The following is a 13346-nucleotide window of genomic DNA, read 5'->3' as shown; positions in this document are numbered from 1 at the left end:
ACTCGCACCTATTTTGATTTGCTTTGCACATTCTATCTACATCTCAGGCTCATTTTCAGGTGGTTTCAGTTAAGCAAAGATATAGACTACACTGTAAGGGTCAGAAACGTTCGGGAAAATGCGCTGTAAGGGTGCCTTCTCACTTCTCCAGGGCTGTACTGTAAGGGTACGATTTTGAAAGCTATTTTTTGGCGGTACATGCCGTCGTTTAGAGTGCCCCCCCTGGGTGAAATTTAATGGTAATGATTATTTCTTTATTTGTTATTACGCATAAATAGGATTTCTTTGACAAATCTCCAAAAAAATGGCCAAACGTTATAAAGAAATGGATCCATCAAAGCAACAAAAATGCGGACCTATCGTCACAACCAATTTCACAGTGTTTTGGATATGTTTATGTTTCATAATGGAGCTGGTTGCCTTGGGAACGAATAAATGGTACGTGAGACAAGATAAAGAAATCAAGTTTTGGCATGGTGGACTTTGGAATCAATGTCTTGGTGAAATTGATCGCACTTTCTGTTCTTACATCAGAGATACTCCAGGTATATTCTTTTTTAAAAGAAAAGTCAATTTTTGATGACGCTCGGCTGTTCTTATTGTTTTTGGCACTGTGAGCCTAAAATTGTTCTCGCCCTGTTCTTATTTCTAGGGCAAAACTGAGGTTCCCTACATATTTCACTAATTTGACCCTTAATTTGCTTAAAATTCATGCATTCCAACATTGTTCGTAGTTTTTTTTTCCAGTCTTTTTTAGCCTAATTTTTCTTATAAAATTGTTCTTATATATATATTATTCCAATAGTATATTGGATGACTAAAATCTCAAAATTGTTCGGTTTTTTAATTAATTTCAGCGTGGTTGAAAGCCACTCAATCCATGTTACTGATCGCTCTCTTCTCCATGTTTATTAACATCATTTACATCATGGTTGGTATCGCAAGAAAATCGTTGAGAGTCAGTGTCATGCTTGGAATGACCAATTTCACGAGTAAGTCCTCCTAGTATTTAAAGAATCTCCTGTTCAATGTGGAAGAAAATTGACTCCTCATCCAGTGGTAGATCTGAGGGAATTCTAAATTAATATTTTTTTAGTCATACTCCTAATAAGGAAACAAAGGCTCTGCCCTTCGTAAATTTTGAACCCCCTCAAACTCGCCACTGCCGCATCTCTCATAGACTTACTGCAGGGAGATCTTTCAGATCATTGAACTCATCGAAGATGAAAATAGACATTTCAAAATTTGACCTAAATTTAGGAGGAGAGTTTAACTTTCAGAACTCAATTTGAATACCGTTTCTTTAGGTTTCTTTACCTTTTCTGTTCCATATGGATGATAATGTGCCCCACATTTCTCTCTCAGACTTGCTACAGGAAGATCTTTCAGATAATTTAGGTGATCGAAGATGAAGATATAAGTTTCAAATCTTGATATTAATTTAGGAGGAAAGGTTTACTCTTACTTTTGAAGTCGGCTAAAAATTGGTATTTGAATTGGTTGCATAAGATCTTACATGACGAAGGCTAAGATCTAACTTACAAGCCTAAGATCTAACTTACAAGCCTAAGGAACAATACACCTTTTCGACCGTAGCCACCAATTGCCGCACATTTTACCACCCTAAAACCGTCCCAGTTTTTTTTTTCGCACCTAAAGACAATAGAAAAAGTGTAAAAAAAGGATTGGATCAAGTTTAGGGTGGTAAATTAAATAATAAAGTGGCACACACGTTTGACCACGCAACTACGATCGAAAATGTGTATTCAAAAGTCATTGTGCAACTTATTACTTTCCACTGCGTTTCTAATGTTAATTGATGACCTTTTCTTTTTCCTTTTAGCTTTCTTCTTTCTACTGGGAGTGATCATCTACACAGCCAAAGGATTTTCAGACATCATTAGCCCAAGTACCACATATTACGTAGCCTGGATCACAGTAGTGTTCCATGTCATAGCGGCTATCTTATGTGTCATCTCCTTTATGAGAGTATCCAAACTATCGAAAAAGAAATCGGTAGATTCGGGGATCAGAATCTAAAAATGGTATTCGAATGGTGTAACATCAACTGCTTTGCGAAAGATACCTCAATGATGTGAGGATATTTGGTATATATCATGGTATCTAGAAAAGAAAACAGCAAATGTAGCAGGATGCTATTGTTTTTAGATCCCTGGATTACTCTGTGATATGTTATTTATGCTTCACTTGCAGTTATATGAAGTAGCAGTAAGTGGAAAAGTCGGTGAGAATAATTTGAAAGAATTGGAAATGACGCAACATCAGCGAAAATTTCAAAGAAATGATTCTGCAAGTCGATATCAATATGTGACAAAAATTAAATGTGCATATACAACTGACACACGCAAATGGTTGTTTTTATGTTGATGTAGTAGGTGAAGTTCTTACACCAAAAAGAACCCTATAATGCCATGTGCTGGTTTCATGATATGTACCATTACAATGTCTTCCACGAACCCAACAGCTGGTTGGTTGTAAGTGACGTATTGACTGATTGTACGTCAACTGCAACCAATCAGCTGTTGGGTCCGCGATGTAATGCCAGAAGTCATCGCAATGGTGCATATCATGAATTAAAGACAAATCTAGATGATACAAAGCAACATACATTGAAAAAGGAGTTGATTAAATTTGAGGGTTCCTGACGCTATTCAATTTCAAGGAACGCTAAAAAAAAGCTTACATGATATTCGCAAAACCTGAAAATGTTGCTGTTCTTACTCAACTTTCTAACTTATATTAAATCTTTGAATCCTGAATCAGGAATCCCTTTAATACTTTTATAAAGATATTTTGTCAAACTATTTATATCTTGAGATTAGGACGTGGTAGACAGAAATAACTGAACGAATTTATAAAAAATGCTGACTTGACACTGAATTTTTTACACATACATGATGAGGTTTCATGTATGAATAATTTCAGCTTCGTTAAATCTTCGTTAAGTCTAATTGCTTCCTTGAAAATCATGAATGTTAACTTTCCCAGATGCTTTTTTAGAGAGATAATGAGCTTATAGTGATTTGTGTGACCAATAATGTGACTCCTGGCGCAGATGAGACCATGTTCAGACGTTACGGTTCCGTTTCGCTCTGGTGTGATTTTCGTTACGGATCGAGAGTGTTCATATTAGTTTTGGAGCAAGAAAACGGAGCAGTTCCGTTCCGATGAAAATAGTGTAGCGAAACCGTTTCAATCTGTTTTGTTGTGTAACGTCTTCTTTTTCGACGTTCGCACTTGTTTCGGAACCGTTTCGTTTTGGAGCAAAATGGAACCGTAACGTCTGAAAATGGTTTGAAATAATGATATTTTCTTTCCTTTGATATGTAACACTTTCATATTCTGAGAACTTTTATTACTTCTTTTCGGACGTGTCCGAAATTAAATCGTTCTCATCTCCGGAGCGATGGAACCTTTGTTCTATGGTCAAGTACCCTTATAAGCAAACCTCTATGAAAAGTTCCTGGCTGGTGCCATGTTAATTCTACCGGTAATATACTTACGTATTATTGAACTGTATATTAAACTTACTCGTTAAATTTTTCTCAACGCTATTTAGATGAAAACACCTGCAATTCTAATCTAGAAAAAGTATGTACTTGCAAGGCTTTTCATCCTTTTTTTAACCAAAAAAAAATAGAGCCTTATAAAGTTCTATCAAAAGCAACTATACGGGAAAGCTAACATCCGCGTATATGATGTTGTTAATAAAACACTTGGTAATAGAAATTATGAGCTTGATAAATATAAGGTGTAGTATACTTTTTAAGTTTGAATAGAGTGGGAGTTTGAAGGTGCTAAAATATTTTGTAACATCACCATGATTGTTTTTTGTGTATTACAGAGATTTTAAGGACTTCAGCTTTTTCAACCGTGAATTCGCCTAAAAATTCAATACAGTGCCGTCTTTTTGTCACGGTAAATTATCTTGTTACATTCGAAAATCATCAAGTGTGAAATTGTTAGTAATTTTTAAGTGTAAATTTACCAATGAATGTATTTTAAAACCATATTTGTTACGTTTTATTTTTTCATTTTGAAGCGACAAAGAAATTATGAATTTGCTGTCAATAGACAAGATTATCATCTCTCTGATGCTGACGTCTTTCATGGTCACCAGAGTTAGTGGTGAAATCGATTCAGACACGCATGATCGAATTTCCACTAGTGTGGACAGTGTGGTATCCGTGGTTGAGTTGATCAAAGACCGAAATGACGCACTGACCGAAGCTGGTGAGTCTATTAGCTCTACTCTGTGAGACTGGTTTTTCATCTTTGTTGCTCGATGTTGGAGACATATTGAAGGAAAGTCCGGCTTTTCTAGACTAAAGGGCAGTCGTTTCTTCGTACTCACTAATCGGGGCGAAATAAGTTGAAGCGGGGATACGGGAAACGCCATAAGTTTAATTTGGAATAACCATGCTAACTGGACGTATCCGGTGTGATGAAAGCGTTAGCTGCAGCGTAATATAGCCGGATATTATGAAAGCCTTTTGATCAGGAAGAAGAAGAAATTACTGCGCCGTGACTTATACCGAAAAAATGCCAAAAAATTTAGCTCAATTAGCTACTTAACCATCCAACATCTATTAGTTCCAATCTACCTTTCTGCCGATGAAAGATTCCATAGTTAAAGTGGTTCTTATAAAAAAGCGTTTAATTTCTCTACTTTTTTCAGGTAAAGCAGTTGGTACCGTTCTCTCTTTCGTTGGTAAACTTGCACCACTATTGAGTGGTCTGACCTCCTTCCTATCCATTCTGTTGATCTTTCTCCCACAGCAAGATTCCGAAGAACTGACATACATGAAAGAAAAATTTGCCGAAGTTAATCGGAAGTTAGATGCTGTTACCAACAAACTGGATGGAATTCAGAATCTGATTACGTTTGAGGCGCAAAGAGCTGCCTATATTGATGAAGAGCACATTATTAAATTTGGTTATGAGAAATTACAGGAAATGTATAAAGAGCTTCAAGGTGTTTCTTGTGAATCTGAGAATGACTGCCAGCGTCGTCGGACGGAAGTTGCTCAAACCTATTTGAAGCATTTTGAAAAAGTGGAAGCATCTTTGAATCTAATTTTAAAGAATTCTTACAGCGGGAGTGATTTTTCAGAACCATTGCTGCATTTGGTGAAAAAGTATTATAAGTGTGACATAGCGAAATTGAATTCGTTTGCTGATACCATCTTTCAGCTAACCTTTCATGGCCAAGAAGTTGTGATCGCTTACAAACGATTGACAGGTAAGAAATGGAAAATTATACTCTAATTTTTGTCCCCACTGAAAATAATCAAATAAACCAATCCCCACTGCAAAACATTATGCTATTTTTCCCATCCCTGTTGAATTTTCTTGAAAACAAAAGCATTGAGATCCTCAGCCATAAAAGATATGGAAATACCAATACACTTTTCTCGAGATGCATAAATGTATTGTTGTCCTCGTTTTCAAACAGATTTCATTGCTATGAAATTATTCATTTAAACCAATTTAAATTCCCAAAAGACAAACATTAACTCTAAAACAAAAGCACTTGAAATTCAAAATGTCTCATGAGGTGTAAACAACACAATTATCATTGTGAATATGTAATTTTATAGCAATGAAATCTTTTTGAAAACAAGGACAACAATAACTTTATGCATCTCGAGAAGAGTGTATTCCCATCAAGTTCCACCCGTCATTTTTATCCCCACTGGCTGAAAAAATCCTACCAGGTCTGTGAAAAGGGGATGTTATAGCAAAAAGCTGGGAACGAATCTCCTATGTAGGATTTAAGCCATTCATTTTTCATACAAACGCTGGATTGCATATACCGCTACATTTTGTTTTTCGCTTCGAATGTAGCATAAACAAAGAAAGCGCTAAAATCAATCCGAAATCTGAAATCCCTCCTATTGCCTGGGAAAGATTGGTGATTTGCCTCTAGCCCTAGGCGATACGCTCAAGGTTGATAAACAACATATCGTATTACTTCGAATAAACGAAGGGGCCTCTAAAAGAAAGGGGTGCCTATTCAAAGTAATACGGTATTCTATTCTAGTTAAGCGCAGTGATCTCCCTATCCTGGGATTTTAAATGTTGTCCTTGGATTGACACCTACATCCCTCAGTAATTTAACACATTTTTTAAAACAACCTCCAAAAGTTTGAAGCCTTCGGATGTTCTTAATTTTTATTTTAGTTTTAAGTCTGGTAACGTTCTTAAAATGTTTTTACTCTCCCCTTATTGGCCTTATTTTCATGTGATGTTCTAAGAGGTTTTAGAGTCTGGGAAGCCTTAAAATGTTCCTAAGTTGTTCTTAATATTTTTGCCATCAAAACCTTACGTTTTTATTTGATTATGCTTAAAAAATGTGTAGGTTCAAAAACAAGCACAGTTGTTGAGATTCAAAAATGGTTGAAGTTGATTTACGCTTTGAGAAAGAATCTATATGAAATCAAAGAAGAATGTTATCAAAACATTGGTAAATATGTGAGAGGGGAAGTAAAAGATGGTAAATATCAAGGTGACTTTGGTGATGATAGAAGAGCGAACAAAGCTCTTGGGCAAACTTTAGATTTGAAATATCCATGGCTGAAATGGGTGAGTCACTAGTGTTATCCCCTTAAGAGCAAGCTATGATTGCTGGTTACCCTTACTAAGTAACAAATAAGATCTGAAAATGTTGAATGTTTCTGTCACGCCGGGGGATTGTTTATCGGGCTCAACTCAGATAAGTCTTTGCTAGAAAGACCATTTGGTAGGGTGACAGCGAAAGGAATGACCGACAGCCTTAACTCTAAAAAATGTTATACACAATTACAAAGGGTATGGTTCAGAATCTATGAGGCATAGGGTTGCGCCTATGTTTCTTCTCCCAAATGTATTTTGATGCCATTTAAACGAGGCACACTGAAAGTGATGATGATTTTCTTCTCCTTTAACAGAACGTGCTTTCATACGATGCTTTTGATAATGACGACCAAGCCTTCGATGTTAACCAAGGTTATTATAACGCCCCTTCTGACGAGGAAAACCGAGAACGAGTTATTGTTGCAACACCTGTAGACCCTTATGCAACCTACAGTTACGACGTTAAGCAAAAGATTATTAACGTTTTAAAGGAAGCACCAAAAATAAAAGGTCCATTGATGGCAGCTTTGTATTATCAATCAGATCCTGTTTTTAAATGTGCCAAAGATAAAGGAGAGTGTATCAAAGAGGTAATATTTAATTTTATCAAGTTACACCTGTAAAAGTGTACGCTAGTTTTCCCCTATTAGATTTCTCCTGGCTGTCAATCCTTTTGTTGAAGCCATCCTCAAATAAAGTCAAATTCTTGGGTTTAAGGGAGGAGGTAGCGAGTACCTCACCAAAAACCAAATAACAGGAAACATTATTAATATTGTTTCCTGGTGAGTAACACTTTGTTGATTTCCCGAAAAGATGAAGCATTAAAAAAGCCTTGAATACCGTATTACTTCGAATAAACGCCCGGGGCGTTTATTAATTTTTTTTGGATTTTAGGTGGGCCTTTCACTCAAGGAGGACGTTTAAAAGAAAGGGCATGTTTATGAAAAAGATTTTAACCAAGGGAATGGGAACCTTGTTTTGTCTTTTCGTTTTCTTTCAGTTGTCAATTTCAATATGTCATTTTACATAAAAGTGGGTTAAAATTAGTTTGAATACTGGAAGAATACAATCATCAACAGATATTGGGTTATTCCTTTAAAAAAATTTACTTCCTATGTTGAGGAGGTCTTTTTGGGAAAGGTGATCCTCTGGATTTTTCAAAATTTTTCAGGACTCCTTAATTTTTTTCTTCTTACATTTTGGACCACCCTGGAATTTCGACCTCTTTTTACTGACCACCCTGGAGTTTCCACCTAATTTTACTCCCCTTCATTTTTACACTTAGAAGATAGACCCCATACTTTTCAGACCACCCTGGAAGTCACACCTCCTCAACATATGAGTACGGACTATTTCTGGAATAGTCCATTTATATTTCCCTTCAAATGATTCTTACTTACATCGAATAAACGCCCCTCCTAGTTTGTTTGTACACAGACCCAGTATCTACGGATAATTTCAAAATTCATTGCCGTAGAGCAGGGTCTGTTGTAGACGATGTTATCATCCGTTACAGTGATAGTAAAGGCGGAAAAATATGGCGGTATGGCGTTATGGCGGTATACGGGAAAAAATCGGCGGGAGAGATTCGAAGACTGGCAAATCTACCGACTGTAAACTCTTTTCGGCAAAAAAAAACGTTTGTGAATTTTCTTCGGATTTGGGCTTTTTTCTTAGAAATATATTCTGGTTTTGATTTCATATTTCAGTTCAAAGAAAACCTGAAGGTACATGACTTATGGAAGTACGTTCAAAGTTTTGTTATTTTGAATCCAAAAATCGATGTTTCCATTCGTGAAAACCATCCCAATTCATTTATTCACCAAGTGTTCGAGTATCTACCCTCTCATCATACAAATATGGTGATCAAATATAAATTTGAATTCATATTGATGTTAAAATCAGAAGAAATGGTCTACGAATCAAACACGTGCGCGAAAAAATGTTTTGGTGACAGCGCATGCGTCAAGCTACCATTTTCAAAATTGTCCGAATGTCAATGTGAAGAAAATTTTGACGGTCCTGAATGTAAAGATCATTCTAAAAATGGTCTAGCGGCATCACTGAATAATCTTGTTCAGACCACAATACAAGTACCTAGCCTAACAGATATTTATTACGATTTAAAGAATTTGCATAAAGTGATGGATGCTGGAGATTTAGAAATGGAATCCGTTTTGGATGAATTGAAAGGATCCTTGGAAAAGTCATTTCAACGTGTTACCAATGAGCTAGGTATGTTACTAATCGATATATTCGGGTTGATTTTCTACACCATTTGGCCTAGAATCATCCCTGGTAGGGAGAATAAGTCTCATTGGCCCAGCCGCGCAGCGCAAGTGGGCCTTTAAAAAGCAACTGACCGAAAAGATTTTGGCTCTGTCGGGGCCTGTGCGCGCAATAAATTAACAAGTCCAGTAGTCCAGGCTAAACCAGCGGCCACTTTTGAAGCTTTAAATTCATTTTAAGTGTTTTCTACTGAAGGAAAAGATTTTTGAAGCCTTGTAATCGTATTTTGAATCGATTTTAAACTTTTTCTGCTCAACGAAAACGCTTTTGAACCCTTCAGATGGTATTTGAAATCAATTTTAAGCGTTTTCTGCTAAATGAAAACACTTTTGAAGCAGTCGAATGGTATTTAGAATCAATTTTAAGCTTGTTTTGCCGAATGAAAGCACTTTAGAAGACTCGGGATGACATTTTAAAGCTTTTTCTGCTGAATGAAGACAGTTTTCAATCCTTCAGATGGAATTTGGAATCGATTTGAAGCTTTTCCTGCTGAAGGAAAACACATCTTGAAGCACTCAGTTGGTATTTAGAATCGATTTTAAGCTTTTTCTGCTGAACGAAAACACTATTGAAGCTTTTAAAATCTATTTTAAGTGTTTTCTACTGAATGCTTTCAGATGGTATTTGAAATCAATTTAAAGCGTACATCATAAAAATAATTCATGAGTGTTTTTACCTTAACGGGGATAGAAAATCATTTCAAATAATTGAAAAATTTCAATATTAAAAGATCAAATCACAAAAACCTCTTGTTCCGCTTACCGTAGTTGCAGAAAGTTACTGAACGATTAGAATCTCTCAATGGTATGGGATCCAAAGAGACAGAACCAATGAAATACGACCCCAACAAATATGCCAGAATATTTTGTATATTGGACGGAGGATTGAGACAAAACCGTAGATGCTAGAAATTTCCAGCATGTATCGGCTAGGGGCCGTTTTCAAGGTAGAATATTTTGTAATGCAATGTAATAACGGCGTTTTGTCTTTTAGGCAAGAGTTTTCAATGGACCAATCTAAACATCAAGTACGCAGACACTATCAGCGAGTTAAGACATTTCACTAATGAGTTCAAAATGAGATCAAAGAAGCATAATGACCAGGGTGGTAAAACACTAGCATCTTACATTCTTCAACCAGGACATATCAAGAAATGGTTGAGCGAGCTACACATCTTATTCACTGGTAGGTTTAAATCTCGTGATCAAAACCACGCTAAACTATCAATATTTTGATATCAATTTCAAAACTTCACTGAGACAGTTGTAAGCCCCTTGTAAGTGATTAAGTAGATTCATCTGGTGACTGTCGGTGGAGCCGGAAGTGATAGAGTCTATCCCCTTTTCTATTTTTGCTGGACCTGGGAGATCTCAGTAACTTACCTTCCAGAACAGATTACCGAATCTAAGCTACTCATTCGCTGAGTTTCCGATGGCGAGGTATCCCTTGCTTTGTAAGGTGAATACTTCAACCTACCTGGCCAGTTGTCGTGTGATTACTAAACCTTTTCTCTTTGCACCAGGATCCAATTTCATAGTACAAGACCACAAACCGTTGATGATTATGTATATGGATCGATTCCCATACCCCAGGCCAAATATGAGAAGACTAGCTCCTTCATTTTATCCCAACTGCTTAAAAAATATTCTCATCTGATCACCGGAACGGAGGTTGCGTATAGGTATAGTAATCAAACCTCTCCTCTTTACTAAGACAGCGGGGTCTCAACATTTAAATTTACTACTGAGACAGGGGTGTGATGATTAAGCCTTGTTTTTCTACTGAGACAGGTGATTAATATCTTAACCTCTTTTATTACCCAAACAAGGATCCAATTTCATTGTTCAAGACCACAAACCATTGATGATTATGTATATGGATCGATATCATCAACAAAACACCTGCTCACCAACATACAAGAACCATATTGACAACGCTTTTCGTCAATTTGTAATCTTACAACAAGAGGCGTATGTGATGTGGGCTGAAGCACTGGACCTGATGGATGAAGATACTGATGTTGTCGATGAACTTTATAAACAAAGATTTAAGGATCAGGTACGAAAGGAAGGAATTTCAAATATTTTACGGTTATTTCTTTTTACAGGAATCTAACACAATGTCAGTCTCAGTCAGTTCAATCTTTGAGGTAACAAAGTTTTCCTTTGAATCAGAGAACACTTTGACCTGCGAAGATAACTTTAGGCGTGACTTCCCATTTAAGATTTACAGTAAAGTCTCTGTAATTCGAACCTCGATGATTTGACTCTTTCTGTTATTTGAACTACAGTTGACTCTAGGTAATTCGAACTCGAATGGGGAATCGTATTTGTTCGAATTACAGAGAGATTCGAAATAGTGAGAGTATTTTTAGAGTGTTTCTCCTTGACGAGTGACTGAACAAGCTCGAATTATAGAAAGATTCGAATAAAAGAAGTTTACTGTACATCTTAGATCGAAAGTCACGCCTAAAGTTCCCTCCACAGGTCAAATTTTTCTCTGATTCGAAGGAAAACTTCTTTGTTACCTCAAAGATTGAACTGACTGAGCCTTGCATTGCGTTAGATTCCTGAAAAAAGAAATAACCATAAAAGATTTGGAATTTCTTCCTTTGGTTCAGGAAAAACTAGTTGAAATTCACATTAATTCGTACACAGATTTCTAATCGGTCCATTTCTCTTCCATCAACTTTGATGCCAACAATTTTTTCTTCCTTATCATAATTTTACAGGATGCGCTTTACACCAACCTGACATGTAAATACAATGTTGTCAACTCTGTCAATATCAAATGCTCGGGTATTGGTCGATACATTCATTCTTCAATGGTATTTGAAAACCAATGTAAACCAAACTTCTTCATCAAAGGACCAGTGAAATCGACATGCAAAGATGCAGTCAAACCTCTATGTCTTCCGTGTTCTTGTTATGCTCCTGGAAGCATTGGTGAAGAATGTGGTGATCAGACAGGACAATGCAATTGCCAGAAGTCTTTCTATGGAGTTCAATGTCAAAATAAAGATTGTGTGTGGAATGTGTGGTCTGGTTTTGGAAGGTATTCTTTCTTAAACGAACGTCATGATTCTTTTGTCTTAAGGGCTACATACACTACACAATATAGTGTCAGGCAATATATTGATAATATATTGATGAATGCCGGCAATATATTGAAGAGGTGTCTGCAATATATTGTCAGCTATATTTGCAATATTCCAACAATATAAGGGGTTTTTTACAAAACGAAAATTCCTTTTTATAATAGAGCACCTGTTGTTTACTCCGTAAATTATGGTCCGAAAACTATATTGTCGACTATTGCTAACCAATATATTGTGTAGTCTAAGTAGCCCTTTAGGTTTGAAACTAGTAAACTGTTATTAATGTGTTCTTATATTCATCAAGCATTACTTTCAAGTTGGTGCAATTTTCTAAAGGAATGTATACATGTTTTTATTGACTGTTCTTTCTTTTTGGGGGTTTTCAGGCTGGAATGTTCTTAGATTGTTTTTAGCATGCTTACTTTATTCATTTACTAGCTTACTAGCTTAAAGGGCTTGCATAGTTAAGCATTGTTACGATGTTCCTAATTTGTTGTTAGATTTTGGCTTCATGTCCTTACAAAAATCATTCCTATAGTAAAAGCCTGTAATATTCAGCGTTGTTAAAAACTTTAAATTGTCCTAGCAGTTCTCAAAACTTTAAGAAATATATTTAATAGTTGCACTCGATCTTGTGGATATAACAGCCATCAAACAAGAAGCAGAACCTCCATTCAAAAACATGGCCATGGTAAGCCATGCCAAGGACCGAACCAACAGACAAGATCTTGTTTTCAAAAATGTTGTCCTGGATGGTTCCATTGTTCGAATAAGAAGAAATGCATCGAAGGTATTTACCGAATTACCGAATAATCAGGGCGGAAGTCGAATCTTTCTCTTTCAATCCACAGAAGATATGTTCTCAGTAGGGTTATCTAGGATATACAAAAAAGAAACACTTTTAAGCTACTTTTGATGTGCAAATTTCACAATTTTTGTTAATTTGACCTTTTTAGTTCTTAGTTAAATGTCTTAGAAATTATACTCAACAGACCAATTCGTGAAAGTTTATGCTGGCAATATCCCAGTTTTCGACCTAAACCTCTCTCCACTGATTTAATTGACCAAGCTTCGTTTTCATCAAAAGGTCACCTGAAGTGCGACTACAACAACAACTGTGGTGACTCACAAGATGAATCTGATCAACTTTGTCAAGAAAAATGTTCTGTTCAACATTCGCCTTGGAAAGAAGTCGGTAATGGCCAGGATGTGTGGACACTGGAAGGTCAACATGTTCAATGTCCCGCTGGATCTGTAATGCAATCATTCAAGTATGTCGTTTTTATCTTTTTATGTTGGTTGTCCCCACATATATCATATCCTT

The 13346-nt window shown here is 36.3% G+C and overlaps 2 protein-coding genes across 2 annotated transcripts in view; both read left to right on the top strand.

Annotated features, from left to right (window-relative positions):
- The first annotated feature begins 276 nt into the window (after positions 1–276).
- LOC136798447 (uncharacterized) lies at positions 277–2393 on the top strand. The gene is made up of 3 exons (XM_067055057.1): positions 277–545; positions 858–992; positions 1844–2393. Exons 1-3 carry the CDS (start codon positions 305–307, stop codon positions 2038–2040), a joined length of 573 nt encoding a protein of 190 aa, XP_066911158.1. The 5' UTR covers positions 277–304; the 3' UTR covers positions 2041–2393.
- A 1640-nt stretch (positions 2394–4033) lies between these two features.
- Positions 4034–13346, top strand: part of LOC136798446 (SE-cephalotoxin-like) — a 35422-nt gene continuing 26109 nt past the window's right edge. Inside the window, exons 1-10 of the mRNA XM_067055055.1 lie at positions 4034–4254; positions 4700–5263; positions 6383–6606; positions 6951–7226; positions 8346–8871; positions 9919–10110; positions 10754–10983; positions 11657–11979; positions 12643–12812; positions 13110–13293. Coding sequence (XP_066911156.1) covers positions 4077–4254; positions 4700–5263; positions 6383–6606; positions 6951–7226; positions 8346–8871; positions 9919–10110; positions 10754–10983; positions 11657–11979; positions 12643–12812; positions 13110–13293 — 2867 coding nt within the window. The 5' untranslated portion in view covers positions 4034–4076. The remainder of the gene's footprint in view (positions 4255–4699; positions 5264–6382; positions 6607–6950; positions 7227–8345; positions 8872–9918; positions 10111–10753; positions 10984–11656; positions 11980–12642; positions 12813–13109; positions 13294–13346) is intronic.

The sequence above is a fragment of the Clytia hemisphaerica genome, unplaced genomic scaffold, assembly GCF_902728285.1.
Source record: "Clytia hemisphaerica strain Z4C2 unplaced genomic scaffold, Clytia hemisphaerica genome assembly, whole genome shotgun sequence".
NCBI lineage: Eukaryota > Metazoa > Cnidaria > Hydrozoa > Leptothecata > Clytiidae > Clytia > Clytia hemisphaerica.
This window is presented reverse-complemented; position numbering and strand designations above follow the sequence as displayed.

Coding starts and splice junctions, on each gene's coding strand:
- LOC136798447 (XM_067055057.1), top strand. CDS start 305: ATGGCCAAACGTTATAAAGAAATGGATCCATCAAAGCAACAAAAATGC. Junction 546..857: donor TTACATCAGAGATACTCCAG/GTATATTCTTTT, acceptor AATTAATTTCAG/CGTGGTTGAAAGCCACTCAA. Junction 993..1,843: donor TGGAATGACCAATTTCACGA/GTAAGTCCTCCT, acceptor TTTTCCTTTTAG/CTTTCTTCTTTCTACTGGGA.